Here is a 16,312-nt window from a genome sequence, read left to right on the forward strand (position 1 = left end):
CAGACTCCACACAACTCCATATAGCGGCCTCCTCCGCAGACTCCACACAGCTCCATATAGCGGCCTCCGCAGACTCCACACAGCTCCATATAGCGGCCTCCGCAGACTCCACACAACTCCATATAGCGGCCTCCGCAGACTCCACACAATTCCTTATAGCGACCTCCGCAGACTCCACACAACTCCATATAGCGGCCTCCTCCGCAGACTCCACACAGCTCCATATAGCGGCCTCCACAGACTCCACACAACTCCATATAGCGGCCTCCGCAGACTCCACACAGCTCCATATAGCGGCCTCCGCAGACTCCACACAACTCCATATAGCGGCCTCCGCAGACTCCACACAACTCCATATAGCGGCCTCCTCCACAATTCCTCTCACCCTTATTTTTCTATCCAAAGCGGAATAATGTGATACCAAGTCGAGAATCCGGTCCACAGAATTGTGTCCTGATGAAGATCCGATGAGTTCGGGCAATCGAAGAGAAACTAAACCAACTCCATGCTTCTTACCTCTATATGGCTATGTTCCCATGGCCGTCCGTCATTTGGCTGTTTGGCCGTCAGTCAATACAGTGACGGCTGTCGGTCCGTTATTCTTGGTCAGGTGACTGATTGCCCTTTGTCTTTAATTGAAAAGTTAATTGAATTTAAGAAGTAAAAGAGGTGAAAGGACGGTGAAAAAACTGTGTTTGACCAACTAAAGAATAACGTCCAAAAATAATTGTCATGATCGTTATTGTGACGTCCATGCAGACAACTAAAAGAACGTCCAACAGCATCGACGTGGTGACATCTTCAGATCTTTATTGAGCAGCCATGAGTCAGACATACGGACTGCGCAATGAGGACCTGATGATGTCCCCACCCGGACGCTATCGGACGCTCTTCCATCTGTACTACCACCCACTCCTTGGGATTGTGGGTATTCCAGCGCACAACCATGAGTTTGCGGAAGCCTAGTGTGGACAAAGCCTATTAGTGATGATCGAGCATAGGGGTGCTCGGGTAAAGATGGCCATAGGGGGGATATAGGGGGAACAGCCATAGAGGGAACAGCCATAGGGGGGATATAGGGGGAACAGCCATAGAGGGAACAGCCATAGGGGGGATATAGGGGGAACAGCCATAGAGGGAACAGCCATAGGGGGGATATAGGGGGAACAGCCATAGAGGGAACAGCCATAGAGGATATAGGGGGAACAGCAATAGGGGGAACAGCCATAGAGGATATAGGGGGAACAGCCATAGGGGGGATAAAGGGGGAACAGCCATAGAGGGAACAGCCATAGAGGGAACAGCCATAGGGGGGATAAAGGGGGAACAGCCATAGAGGGAACAGCCATAGAGGATATAGGGGGAACAGCCATAGAGGATATAGGGGGAACAGCCATAGGGGGGATATAGGGGGAACAGCCATAGAGGGAACAGCCATAGAGGATATAGGGGGAACAGCCATAGGGGGGATATAGGGGGAACAGCCATAGAGGGAACAGCCATAGAGGATATAGGGGGAACAGCCATAGAGGATATAGGGGGAACAGCCATAGGGGGAACAGCCATAGAGGATATAGGGGGAACAGCCATAGGGGGAACAGCCATAGGGGGAAAAGCCATAGAGGATATAGGGGGAACAGCCATAGGGGGAACAGCCATAGGGGGAACAGCCATAGGGGGAACAGCCATAGAGGATATAGGGGGAACAGCCATAGAGGATATAGGGGGAACAGCCATAGGGGGAACAGCCATAGAGGATATAGGGGGAACAGCCATAGAGAATATAGGGGGAACATCCATAGGGGGAACAGCCATAGAGAATATAGGGGGAACATCCATAGGGGGAACAGCCATAGGGGGAGCAGCCATAGAGAATATAGGGGGAACAGCCATAGGGGGAACAGCCATAGGGGGAACAGCCATAGAGGGAACATCCATAGGGGGAGCAGCCATAGAGAATATAGGGGGAACAGCCATAGGGGGAACAGCCATAGGGGGAACAGCCATAGAGGATATAGGGGGAACAGCCATAGGGGATATAGGGGGAACAGCCATAGAGTATATACTGTAGAGAGAACGGCCATAGAGTATATACTGTAGAGAGAACGGCCATAGAGTATATACTGTAGAGAGAACGGCCATAGAGTATATACTGTAGAGAGAACGGCCATAGAGTATATATTGTAGAGAGAACGGCCATAGAGTATATACTGTAGAGAGAACGGCCATAGAGTATATACTGTAGAGAGAACGGCCATAGGGGGGATATAGAGGGAACAGCCATAGAGGATATAGGGGGAACAGCCATAGAGAATATAGGGGGAACAGCCATAGGGGGAACAGCCATAGGGGGGATATAGGGGGAACGGCCATAGGGGGAACAGCCATAGAGGATATAGGGGGAACGGCCATAGAGGGAACAGCCATAGAGAATATAGGGGGAACAGCCATAGAGAATATAGGGGGAACAGCCATAGAGGATATAGGGGGAACAGCCATAGAGGATATAGGGGGAACAGCCATAGAGGGAACAGCCATAGGGGGGATATAGAGGGAACAGCCATAGAGGGAACAGCCATAGAGGATATAGGGGGAACAGCCATAGAGGGAACAGCCATAGGGGGAACAGCCATAGGGGGGATATAGGGGGAACAGCCATAGAGGGAACAGCCATAGAGAATATAGGGGGAACAGCCATAGAGAATATAGGGGGAACAGCCATAGGGGGAACAGCCATAGGGGGGATATAGAGGGAACAGCCATAGAGGATATAGGGGGAACAGCCATAAAGGATATAGGGGGAACAGCCATAGAGGGAACAGCCATAGGGGGAACAGCCATAGAGTATATACTGTAGAGAGAACGGCCATAGAGTTGGTAAAGTTTCGCTTAGCAACAGCTTAAATTTAGGTTACTTTGCACTCATTAAATTTGATATTCAGAGAGCGGCTTTTATTATTTATTCATTATTCCATAACTACTGCATTATACCATATTGATTAAAATACTAAATTCTCATTTTCTTTCTTTTTTATATTGTTTTTACAGCCTTTTATTCTAAATACAGTTATGTATCAGGCTATGCTCACACGCTGTACAAACAACGCTGTTTAACGCTACCTACGGCTGGCAATAATGATCGCGCGGGACGGCCGTTGTTTTGTCTAGGACTGTGGACAAGGAGGAACCTGCATAAAATAATTCAAAAACACGGCCATACTTTTGAGGTAAACATACAGCTGTATTAGGTACAAATACTCATTATTTACAGCTTTTTTTTTTTTTACATAAATCTGACATTTTTTTTTACCTATTCACACATTGTTTTATTTTCACTGAAAACTAGTTCACACAACGTCTCTTCCCGGGCGTATTTTGGCCGTCTTTTTAGACTGCTGTCATGTGGAAGCAAAAATATGGCAGTAATTTGCATAAGATACCTGTATTTTTGTGCCAAAATGAAGCCCAACCCAAAAGGCAACCATAAATCTGCCAAAAAGAGAGTGTTAGGCTAGGATCTAGTGTCTTCTACCAGGAGTGGGCAGAAAACACCGACACTGCGCAGATCTTTCCATTATAATTTCACTCCTGATTTTGGTTACAAATACCGATCAATACTGATCATAATACATTGTGTGAACGTAAACTATAAACTCCAGCCATATTTTGGTGTTATGTTACTCGGTATGACTGTAGCCATAGGCCGTAGGAGTTTGGTAAATTTATGGCTATGTTCACACACTGTAAAATAAAAGCCAAACTTGGTGAGAATTTTGAGTGAAAATGAATGAATGAAAATGTAAACAGACAAAAAAGCTAAAAATAATAAAATAAAGCTATAGGCTTTCTTCCCACAATGTTTTTTCCTCTCCGATTTTGAAAAGAAAAAAATGAAGGCCGTCATTTGGCTGCATCTTACCTCTATATGGCTATGTTCCCTGGCTGCCTGGCCGTCAGTCAGTGCAGTGACGGCTGTCGGTCCATTATTCTAGGTCAGGTGGACTGATCGCCCTTTGTCTTTAAATAAAAAGTCCATTGAATTTAATAGTAAAAATGGTGAAAAGACATTGAAAAAAAAAAACTTAACAAAAATAACATTTAAAAATAATTGTCACGTTCATTATTCTGACGTCTGCACAGACAATGTCGGTTATTTCATACACTGTGTGCATTAACGTCCGTCATCCCATTGACTTCAATGCATTGAGGTCAGTTAAAATGTGACAGTAACGGGCGTCTTTTTAAATAGCAAAATCGTCCGCCTGTTCTCTTTTTCTTACATAGTTTGACCACAGCCATGTCTACACAATGTCAAAATGATGACCGTATTTATTGGACGGACGTCATTTAAGGGCCGTTATTTTAGAATAATGGCTGTTGTTTATTGTTATAAAATAACAGCCATTAATCGCCTTTAACTGACGCCCATCCAATAAAAACGGCCGTCATTTCAGTGGTGTGTGAACATAGTCTAAACAAGTTCAGTGAATTGCGGCCGTTAGTCTACACGGTGCGTGCACTGCCGGACAATATCTTATTGACTTTAATGGAGCACAATATTATTCTGGAAATTACGGCTGTATTTTACCCTTATTTTACCGTGTGTAACCATAGTTTAAAATGGAAACATTTGCACAGTTTCTGTTTTCAAGTCAATCTCAGTGTGAACATAGCCCAATCCTATTGCCGGGTTTCCGAGTTGAATCTAATATATACTGGAGCTGAACCTCCTTGTAGTAGTAGATACAATGTCATGGAGGTGCTCCTCAATACATACGTTTCTATTGCAGGTCATAAATAGTGTTCTGCAAATTACAGAGATCACTCAAGTGACATAGCCCGGTGTCACTGTGTGATAAATCAATGGCAATTCCCACTAGGAAGCCCAGGAATCACTTCTCATCCGGCCATTACCGCCTGCCATTGTAATCATACCAGACCTGTTCAGGCAATGTATAGACAAGAAATATAAAACACCATAGGGCTAAGTTCACACACAGTATTTCCGTCAGTCTTTTTCCATACGAAATCAGGAGTGGAACTAACCGGGCAAAATTCTAATGGAAAGATTTGGACAGATTCAGTGTTTTTAACCCATTCCTGATTATGGTTGAAAACAGACTGATGGGAACACAGTGTGTGAACATAGTCAGAAAGCTGCAAAGATTTTTCCTTGTTCCAACTCGCCTCTATATTGTATCTACAGAGGCTGTTACATTATGTACTGGTCTGAACTTGTCCCTTAGTTATTTTCTAAGTACTAAGACTCGTATCTACATTATGGTAAGTAGAGGTGAGCAAACCGAACCGAGCTTTGCAAAAAAATAGTTTCCTTACTAAACCTTAATGAGCTTTTTGCAAAGTCCGTAACCAGTTGGTAAAGAGGACGGCCACACAATTTAATACACATAAAAATGTACCTGTATACTTACCTGTCTGCGCTCCCCCGGTGTCCTCCTACAGGTCTATGGTAACCCACAGGATTGTTTTGTGAATGTTTAATTATCACAACAGGTTTTCGTTTTAATGTTGCTGTTGAAAATGAAAAACAGCATCTTTGGAACATGCACATGCTGTGAATATACAAAAGTTAGAATGCAGAAAACATGCTGGAGGGGTAGAAAGCAAAACACGGTAATCACATCTATTGCTTTCTACCCCCCGGCTTTTTTTCTGTATATTTATTAAAGCATGCTTTTTTTTTTTTTTGTAAAGATATTTTATTGACGGCATTGTCAAAAACAGGAAACATACATATAATATTGAATATTATCTGACAAAAAGATGTCGCACGCAGACGACTACAGGAGTATGTTTATTATACTATAGTATAAGAATGCCTATTTTCTTTTTTCTCATATCTATGCACACACATACATATACACATATATACACACACACACACACGCACTGTGTGTACATACATATACATACATACACACATATACATATATTTAGTAACAAAGTATTTTCAAGAAAAACAAAAACAACAAAAAACAAAAATTTCACCTCGAACATAACGTAAATGTCAGTAATATACTAATACTATCAATATGGTATACTAAAGTTTCTTATGAGATAAAAAAGAGATTAAGAAGTTTGAAGTGCTCCCACACCATGCAATACCATGAGGTGGCTTTAAATTGATTCATTATTTGTTCTCTCTCTTCGGTGGTAAAATCATGGAGTAAAAAAAGTTTCCATTTAGACATAAATGACTTTGTTGACTTTTCTTTAGAACGTTTTATAGCTAAGAGTTCCCAATAAAATATTTCCTTTAATGCAGAGATAACATCAGAAATAGAAGGTACGGTGTCTAGTATCCAATGTTTTATCAAACATTTTAGGGAAACTAATAGTGTTAAGTGAATTCCTTTGGAAGAGATTATTGTATTCGAAGAGAGATCAGAATCCTTTGTAATAAAATGGAAAAGATAACTAATAGGATGAAGAGGTATTGCATGTCCCCAAGTGGAGGAGAGATAGAGCCGTACACAGTCCCAGAATTCTTGGACACGTCAGCATGACCATGCACAATGAAACAAATCCGCCTCTGGGGTTGGACACTTCGGGCAATCAGTTAAATAATTAGTGGATACATTTGGGGATATATGGCTTTGTGAATAAAACGAAAATGTCCCTCTCATAGGACCACATTTGGAGGAGCAGAGTGTACTAACTGGGATCCTCCTAAAATTTTTGGTGTTAAATCTAAAGACTGGATTGTTGAGGACCATTTGTGTTGAAATATTTGTTGGGCTAAGTTTTTTTGAGTATATGATCTAAGTTCTCTGTAAGTATGTGACAAAGAATTATGAATTGCAGGTATCAGAAAGAGGTTATCGAATTCATTGTCACTCTCTGCTTCTGCAACACCTTTTACTCTAGAGGTAAGGTAAGGAGGGAAGTTTAAATTTTGTTTGGATAGTATCCCATGTTAAGAAGGTGCCTGATATATTATCTAGTAGATCTCCTATAAAGGAAATGTTTGCAGTTTTCCACTCCGTATAGTCTAAGTTATCGGTGAGAGTTGGGAAAAGTGGAGAATGCCATAAAGGAAATCTCTTTGAGAGACAGAACGGTAATCCGTATAATTTCCTTATTGCCTTCCATGTGGCCATAGTGTCTTTAAAAATAACATTTCTCTTAATTTCTATTGGCAATTCAGGTAATTTTGCATGTAGAAGGGTGGAGAGAGGCCAAGGGGTAGCTAGGTTAGCTTCAATAGAAATATTAGAAAATTGTGATGTGCCTGTGATCCAGTCCTTGGCATGGCGAAAGATTATATAATCTAATGTCTGGGCATTGAGCTCCACCTTTGGAATTAGGTAAGCATAAAGTAGAGTAGGCTATATGTGGTCTCTTGGATTGCCAGATAAATTTTGTAAAATATGATTGGAGCAGGGACACATCATGGTGTTTAAGTAAAAGCGGATATAATAATTTTCCAAAACACATCATTTTGATTAGGTGGGTGCGACCTAGGATCGAAAGGGGCAAGGACTCCCATCTTTGTAAGTCCTGTTTTATTTTTTTGAATATTGGGTGGTAATTCAATGAATATAGAGAGGTGGGAGTACGACCAATTTTGATACCAAGATAAGTAAGGCTAGTTTTGGCGATGGAGACTCCCGCTGGGCCCACCAAAGATCTTCTGGGGGGGGTGAGATACAACAATTGACTTTTATTTATGTTGATTTTATAGCCAGAGAAAGAACCAAACAATTTGAGAGCGTCTAAAATAACTGGTACTTGAAGATCAGGGTTTTCTAAGTAAATTAAAGTATCATCCGCAAAACAGGTCAATTTGATTGTCTGGGAACCAACCTTTATACCAGAATAGAGGTCAGAAGATAAGAAATGTTTTGCGAGAGAGAGAGAGAGCATGCTTTTGTTTCAATGTTGCATTTGGAAACGAAAAATAGCAACATAAGTAAATATACACAAAACAAGTTTGTAGGATAGAAAGCAATCTGAATACACAGGGATTGTGTCTATGTGAAGCTACCATAGAGGAAACTAACTGTATGCAACTGCTTACTTCTCTAAAATATTGTAAGTTATATTATTTTAGGGAATTAAAGGGGAACTATCAGAAGATTATACAAATCTAGCCTGTTGATAGCCCCCTATGGACACGGGGTATGTCTCTTACCTTCCTCCTCGGTGCCATTCCTGTGCAGTTAGTAGTTAAATCCTCAGCCTGGAGCACCGTTAGGAGCACTGCCCTATTTCTAGTGATGACTGAACATGTTTGTTTGCTCATACGATCATGTCGTCAATTGTTAATGTTCGCCGATTACAATTTGTTTGATGATTGCGATGGTTATAACAATAATTTTTGAACATATTCGAACCATACGCCACTGCGTAATTTACGCTTTGCACCTGATAATCTGTATGTATGTGCGTAACTCTAGACCAAAACATACGCATTCTATATGCAAATGAATAAAAATAAAATGCTTACACAACTGTGTGATTTACGCTTTGCACCTGATAATCTGTATACATGTGTGTAGATCGGAATATACGCTTCTACTGTACGTTCGTTATTTATTTGTAAATGTTCGGCGAACACGAACCGATCACAATCATTTTTTTTATGTTCGTGCTCGGGACCCGAACATTGGGATTTTCGCTCATCACTACCCATCACATAAGCCAGAACAGGGCCAGATTGGCGATAGGGGGTGGGGCAGTGCTCCTAACGGTGCTCCGGACCAAGGATTACACTGCTAACAGCATGGGAATGGCACCGAGGAGGAAGGCAAGAGTCATACCCTCCTCCTCGGGGCCCCAAGCATAATAGGAGTCTATAAGCAGGTTAGATTTGTCTAGCCTGCTCAAAGTTCAGTGAACCAGCTCAACCAAACTTTTGAAAAGTTCCCTCATCTTTAATAGTATATTGTAATTGACCTCAGAAAGTTGGGGCTTCCACCCATCGAGACTCAACCTATCAGGAATCTGCATGACCCTATTGCACTAAGAACAGTGTTTGGCCAAGAAAAGAGGAAGGGAAGACATCAGTGGAAGGAAAAGTTCTCACTGTTTTTGAGCACCGCCAGTTGGTTTGTTTGGCGACCATTGGGGTAGCAGGATCCCTATAAGTGGAGAGCTTTCTCTGTCTCTCTGTCTCTCTCTCCTGCTCTCTCTCTCTCTTTCTTCCTCTCTCTCTCTCTCTCTCTCTCTCTCCTTCTCTTCATTTCTCTCTCTGTTTCTGAATGAGAGTAAAAATAAATAAAATATAACAATAAAAAAGAAACAATTGAGTTCTATGAAAAATAAACTTTCACCCTTTTGTATGAAATATAACCCATTTCCCTATCTCTTCTGGAGACACATTCCGTTTTATGTGCATAAAGAAAATATTTCTTTTTATTAGAAATACACAGTTACTATTTCCTACAAAGACAAGTGAAAGGGCAGATTATTGAAGTTTTCAAAGCTCATTGCGGACTTTTTATTTATTTATTTTTTAGATTTCTGTAACTGGCTGCAAACATCAATCGGTATCAAATAAAAAAAGCCGACTTAGCGAAACAAGTCGACAAACAATACATCTAATAATAAGTCATAGCAAGTAGTGGAGATGCAACTCTGCATAACAAACATCCAGTATATTAACTCCCAGACAAAACATCAGGGGCCGAGGGGAATCTAGCTGGCAGTTTTGCAATTGTTTCCTCAATGATTATGTCACATTACACGTTGTGTGAGAATCGCTGAAGAGCTGGATACAATGGGAGAGGAGGGACCTATCAACCATGTGATGTGAGGACAAGAACTTACTGTCTACAAAAGGATACACACCTATATTGTGGGGACTGACTCTACTAGTATCATTATAGTATGACCCTTATATTCTCGTGAAGCCAACTTTTTCAGAGGGGTTGGCAGAGATGGAGCCACTCATGTAAAAAAAAAAACACAGGCTGGCTGGGACGGGACAGCACCGCGGCCTGTGATTGGCTAAGCAGGCTGTCACTCTTGTCTCTATAATGACAGTCCACTCAGCCAATCACAGGCCGTGGTGCTGTCCTATTCTTATCAGACTATAATTGCCTGAGCGGGCCTTCACAATAGAAGACGCCGGGATGGGACCGGAGAAGAAGAACCCAGAGGTGAGCCTCCAGCGTTTGCCTCCAGTATTTATTGGCTCATTAACTCAAGGGTCTTGGATGATGTTTATATAGGCACAAAGCTAAGTTAATGCATCTAATAGGCAACAGTGAGCCCTAAGCTGACCCCGCCCACTGTCCCTGCCTACTTGCCACAAGACAGTCCTAGGCGACTGCGGACAACCACGAAGGTGTTCCCTGCTCTCAATACGTGGAACACAAAGCACGGACAAACAAACACAATAAGAGGTGGCAGACAAACCAGGTCAGCAACAGTCGGGCGGCGTAGTACAAAAACAGTAAGCAGGAGAACAGTCAGGGTCAGGTGCAGAAGGTCAGGAACACAGAGGATAGAGTAAATGAACAGGGAGCTGAGCAGGCGAGTAAACTCTAATAGTCAGCAGGGAAGTGAGAAGCCTGCTGCAATTTACCCCGGATCAGAGACTGGGTCCAGCAGCTGATTGGAGCAGCCCTGATCCCAGCACCAAGTTCAGCTGAGCAGATCTAGCAGTACATTAACCCCTGCACCGCCAGAAGTCTGACAGGCAAGGCAGGTGTGGCTGGTAAATTCAAACACAATTCAGACAGACACAATGCAAAAAACAGGCAGAAACTCAGCGCTTCCTCAGCCGCCCGAGACGGACCGAGGAGCAGAGTCACATTCCTAACAGCATCTTGTACTTCTCACATTATGTCCATTACTTATACTGTCAACGCAACACAAACAATACAGAAGAGGTGACATATATTCATTGATCCTAACAAAATATGCAACTTCTGGGATATTAAGAGCTTTGAAGGTTTGATGGGGGTTGAATTGGGTGCCTGACCCGCTGCTCCATTGTGACAGGCAGGGGCGTAGCTAGGATTCATGGGGCCCCATAGCAAAAAACTGTACGGGGCCCCATGAATCCTGTACGCTCCCCTACCCCCCCCCCCCCCCCCCCCCTCGCCAAACACAGAAAATGAGGCACATATACACACACAGAGGCACCATTAACATATATACAGATGCGCCACTGACATACACACAAATATACGCTGTAATGTGATGACACTAGTGCTGATGTATACACCATGAGTAGACTGTATACAGGGAAATCATCTCAGTGTAATAAGAAATACTCAACCAGAAATAAAAGAAAATGCAGCAGATATTAGTGGTGGGTTCTTTTATTAGAGCCCAGCATTAATAGAAGCTGCTGCAGAACATCTTTGGGAGCAAACCTGTCAATCACTTGAGACACTACTGACATACACAAACACACATATACACCAGTGTTACAGACATTGCTGACATACACACACATATAGCCACAGATACATACAATTACTGTCATATAAATATATACACAGATACATATATACACACACTGACATACTGTATACATATACCCACAGATACATATATACACACACTGACATATACATATATACCCACAGATACATATATACACACACTGACATATACATATACCCACAGATACATATATACACACACTGACATATACATATACCCACAGATACATATATACACACACTGACATATACATATACCCACAGATACATATATACACACACTGACATATACATATATACCCACAGATACATATATACACACACTGACATATACATATACCCACAGATACATATATACACACACTGACATATACATATACCCACAGATACATATATACACACACTGACATATACATATATACCCACAGATACATATATACACACACTGACATATACATATACCCACAGATACATATATACACACACTGACATATACATATATACCCACAGACACATATATACACACACTGACACACATACACAGCACTTACAGCTCCCAGGCTTCCCCCTCCTCCTCCTGTAGTTCGGGCTGATCTTCACATAGAAGTATTCAGGACCTTTGGGTCATGTGACCCAAAGGTCCTTCATCCCTCTCATGTGCCCCAGGACCTGGCAGGTCCTGCTCCTCTGTTCAGCCCACTTACCTGGCACTACAGTGAGGGGGCTGAACAGTGCAGTGGGGGTCCCTCTTCCTCTCTGGACCCCTGGGGGTACAGTGGTCGGTACCTACCATGAAGGCAGGGCAGGCTTCCTCGGGCCCCTTTCCTGCAGGGGCCCCATAGCAGTCACCTTCCCTGCCTTCATGGTAGTGACGCCACTGGTGACAGGGTCACAGGTCTTCAGATTGTGGGGGACCCCAGTGGTTGTTCCCCCCATAAACAGATGTGGTTATTTTACAGGCTGACCCAACCCCTTTAAGTTCCATCGTTTTCAGACCCTCAGGGGTCCTAATATCACATAAGTTACAGGATTTATGAGGAAGCATCACGAATGAAGTGGAAGAAGCCCTTATAAACACTCCAGCAAATAATAGCACAGAGTAATATAGTAGATGGTCTCGTAACTATGCACAGTGACCCCTACGTCTTCAGACCCCGCTCAATTTCAGGAACACATGAGAATTAGGCAGCCATACTCTTCTAGTTCACCTCTTCTAGTGGTCGCTTAGGGAACTATTACATGGACCGGTGAAGGGCCGCTTATAAATGTAAACGAGCGCCAATCTGCTAGATCAGCGCTCTTCACTGGGCCTATTACACGGCCCGATAATCGTTTAACAAGGGCTGCAGGGACATTGTTACCGATGCTCTTGCAGCCCTTGTTTAAACTGTATACATTACCTATCCAGGCTGCAGGGCTCCTCTTGTTCTGTGCTTCTCCCTGGGTCCCGAGCGCTCCAGCTTCAGAGCGGTCTGTCTCAGCTGACAGGCTGCTCAGCCAATCACTGGCCGCAGCGGTCCCTGCCTGTGATTGGCTGAGCGGTCTGTCAGCTGAGACAGACCGCTGTGAAGCTGGGGAGAAGCACAGAGCAAGAAGAGCCCTGCAGCCTGGATAGGTAATTATTCTTCTTTGCTAATGGTCAGCGCTGGCAGCTATTACACATAGCGATATGCGGTCGGCGCCTGACAATTATAGGTCACAATCTAAATCAACGATCGTTGTCATCGGCTGATCGTTGTCTTTATTACAAGGAATGATAATCGGCTGGATAGGCCCGATTTGGACGATTATCGTTTTGTGTAATAGTACCCTTAGTCTCTAAACACTTAAACCCCCAACAAAGAAAACACAATACCTGTCCGTAGGAAAGTGGCCCCCAACCTTTCTTACCTTGGGAGCCACATTCAGAACTGAGAGATGGTCACGAGCCACATTCAGCGTAAAGCTATAACAGAATGTCGATTAAGTGATGTAAGACAGGAAACAACTGGAAACATTCCACAAGGCAATGCACAGGGCAACAATAATGCACAAGGCAATGCACAGGGCAACAATAATGCACAAGGCAATGCACAGGGCAACAATAATGCACAAGGCAATGCACAGGGCAACAATAATGCACAAGACAACAATAATGCACAAGGCAATGCACAGGGCAACAATAATGCACAAGACAATGCACAAGGCAACAATAATGCACAAGGCAACAATAATGCACAAGGCAATGCACAGGGCAACAATAATGCACAAGGCAATGCACAGGGCAACAATAATGCACAAGGCAATGCACAGGGCAACAATAATGCACAAGGCAATGCACAGGGCAACAATAATGCACAGGGCAATGCACAAGGCAACAATAATGCACAAGGCAACAATAATGCACAGGGCAATGCACAAGGCAACAATAATGCACAGGGCAATGCACAAGGCAACAATAATGCACAGGGCAATGCACAAGGCAACAATAATGCACAGGGCAATGCACAAGGCAACAATAATGCACAGGGCAACAATAATGCACAAGGCAACAATAATGCACAGGGCAACAATAATGCACAAGGCAACAATAATGCACAAGGCAACAATAATGCACAAGGCAATGCACAAGGCAACAATAATGCACAAGGCAACAATAATGCACAAGGCAATGCACAAGGCAACAATAATGCACAAGGCAACAATAATGCACAAGACAATGCACAAGGCAACAATAATGCACAAGGCAACAATAATGCACAAGGCAACAATAAAGCACAAGGCAATGCACAGGGCAACAATAATGCACAAGACAATGCACAAGGCAACAATAATGCACAAGGCAACAATAATGCACAGGGCAACAATAATGCACAAGGCAACAATAATGCACAAGGCAATGCACATGGCAACAATAATGCACAAGGCAATGCACAGGGCAACAATAATGCACAAGACAATGCACAAGGCAACAATAATGCACAAGGCAATGCACAAGGCAACAATAATGCACAAGGCAATGCACAGGGCAACAATAATGCACAAGACAATGCACAAGGCAACAATAATGCACAAGGCAACAATAATGCACAAGGCAATGCACAAGGCAACAATAATGCACAAGGCAATGCACAAGGCAACAATAATGCATAAGGCAACAATAATGCATAAGGCAACAATAATGCACAAGGCAATGCACAAGGCAACAATAATGCACAAGGCAATGCACAAGGCACCAATAATGCACAAGGCAACAATAATGCACAAGGCAACAAACTTTACCTTAACAGCTATTACTGTATAGAGCTGTGCAAACCACATCAGGGACAGGAAAGAATACTTTGTGCATCTCAATTTACTGTAAGTAGATTCCAAGGGTCAGACATCAGGTCAATTGTTTACTGCCACAAGGTTTCTCTGGCAAAAGCAGAAAGCTTTGACACATTGTTTGCCAAAACTTTCTGCTTCTAACAAAGAAACCCCATGGCAGTAACCACAGACAACGCTTTATTCTGATTTTACTTTTTTTACTTTTTCTTTTTCAGAAAGACCTGATCTACTTCAGGAAGAAGCCAAAGAACAAAGAAAGTGGTCTTGGGGAGCTTTATTTATTTCTATGTGTTATTTTCTTTATGTGGGGCTCGGTAGTAGACACAGTCTGGAAGATGGTGTCCATCAGAAGCCCGGGCTTAGCGTTGTCCTGTAACACGGCTAAGCCCCTCTTATTTATTTTTTTTTAACAATATTTTATTAGTGGCTTATGTAATATTTGAACATACATATTGAAAATTCATTACATATTCAAAAAGAAAGTCGCTCACAGGCAACAAAGGATTGTATGTTTACAATATCATACAGATACAATGAGCCTTTGTAATAACCTTAAAAGACATATTATCATATACAATACAATGTAGTCTTACCAAAAACAGTAACCTATAATATCACCTTAAAACATGGTATATATGTCAGATATTCAAATATGCTACCAATAGAATGGAGAGAATTGTCTGTAACAGAGAAAGGGAAAAGCTTAAGATATTTGGAGTGCTCCCAGAGTTCCCTTTGGGCGGCCATGCAATACCAATCAGTGTCCTTAAATTGATTAATGACAGAGTCTCTCTCTTCTATAGTAAAATCATGAATTAGAAATTGTGTCCATTTGGACATAAATGTTTTTGTTGATTTTTCTTTGGTGCGCAATACATCCAAAAGTTCCCAATGAAAGATCAGAGCGGAGATTACCTGAGAAATGTCTGGTAGAGTATCCAGTATCCAGGGTCTTAATAAACATTTCAGGGAAACTAATAGAGTTAAATGAATTCCTTTAGAAGTAAGTAATTTAGGAGAGGGAGTAGTAGAGTCTATATCAATAAAATGAAAAAGATAACTAAGATGGAGAAGTGGTATGGCATGGCCCCAAGTGGACAAAAGATTCCCAATATTCCTGCACTCGCGTGGCGGCCCAGGCACAATGACACAAGTCTGCTTTAGGAAGTGAACATTTCGGGCAACTGTTTATGTGAGAAGTGTGGGAGTTGGAAAAAGGAATATTAAAGGCATATATAGCCTTGTGTATAAAGCGGAAATGTATTTCACGTAGAACCACATTGGGAGTGGCAGAATGCACTAGTTGAGATCCTCGCAATATTTGTTGGGTCAGATCCTCTGAAAATTTACGGAGGACCATTTTTTGAAAAAAAAATTTCTAGATAAATTCTTTTGAGAGCGTGATCTAAGTTCTCCATATGTATGTGATAAAGAATTATGAACCGGTGGTGTTGGGAATAGATTATCAAACTCTATATCACTTTCTGCTTCTGCTATGTTCCGTACTCTGGAAGTAAGAAATTCAATTATAGAATCATATTGAGGTAAATTAAATTAAGACAATTTAAATTGTGTTCTGACGA

General features: G+C 42.3%; 1 protein-coding gene across 1 annotated transcript; it reads left to right on the forward strand.

Moving 5' to 3' along the window:
* The first annotated feature begins 13,337 nt into the window (after positions 1 to 13,337).
* Positions 13,338 to 14,552, forward strand: LOC138766625 (circumsporozoite protein-like). The gene has a single exon (XM_069944217.1). The coding sequence runs from the start codon at positions 13,338 to 13,340 to the stop codon at positions 14,550 to 14,552; it is 1,215 nt and encodes a 404-aa protein (XP_069800318.1).
* The last annotated feature ends 1,760 nt before the right edge of the window (positions 14,553 to 16,312 follow it).

The sequence above is a fragment of the Dendropsophus ebraccatus genome, chromosome 10 (genome assembly GCF_027789765.1).
Source record: "Dendropsophus ebraccatus isolate aDenEbr1 chromosome 10, aDenEbr1.pat, whole genome shotgun sequence".
NCBI lineage: Eukaryota > Metazoa > Chordata > Amphibia > Anura > Hylidae > Dendropsophus > Dendropsophus ebraccatus.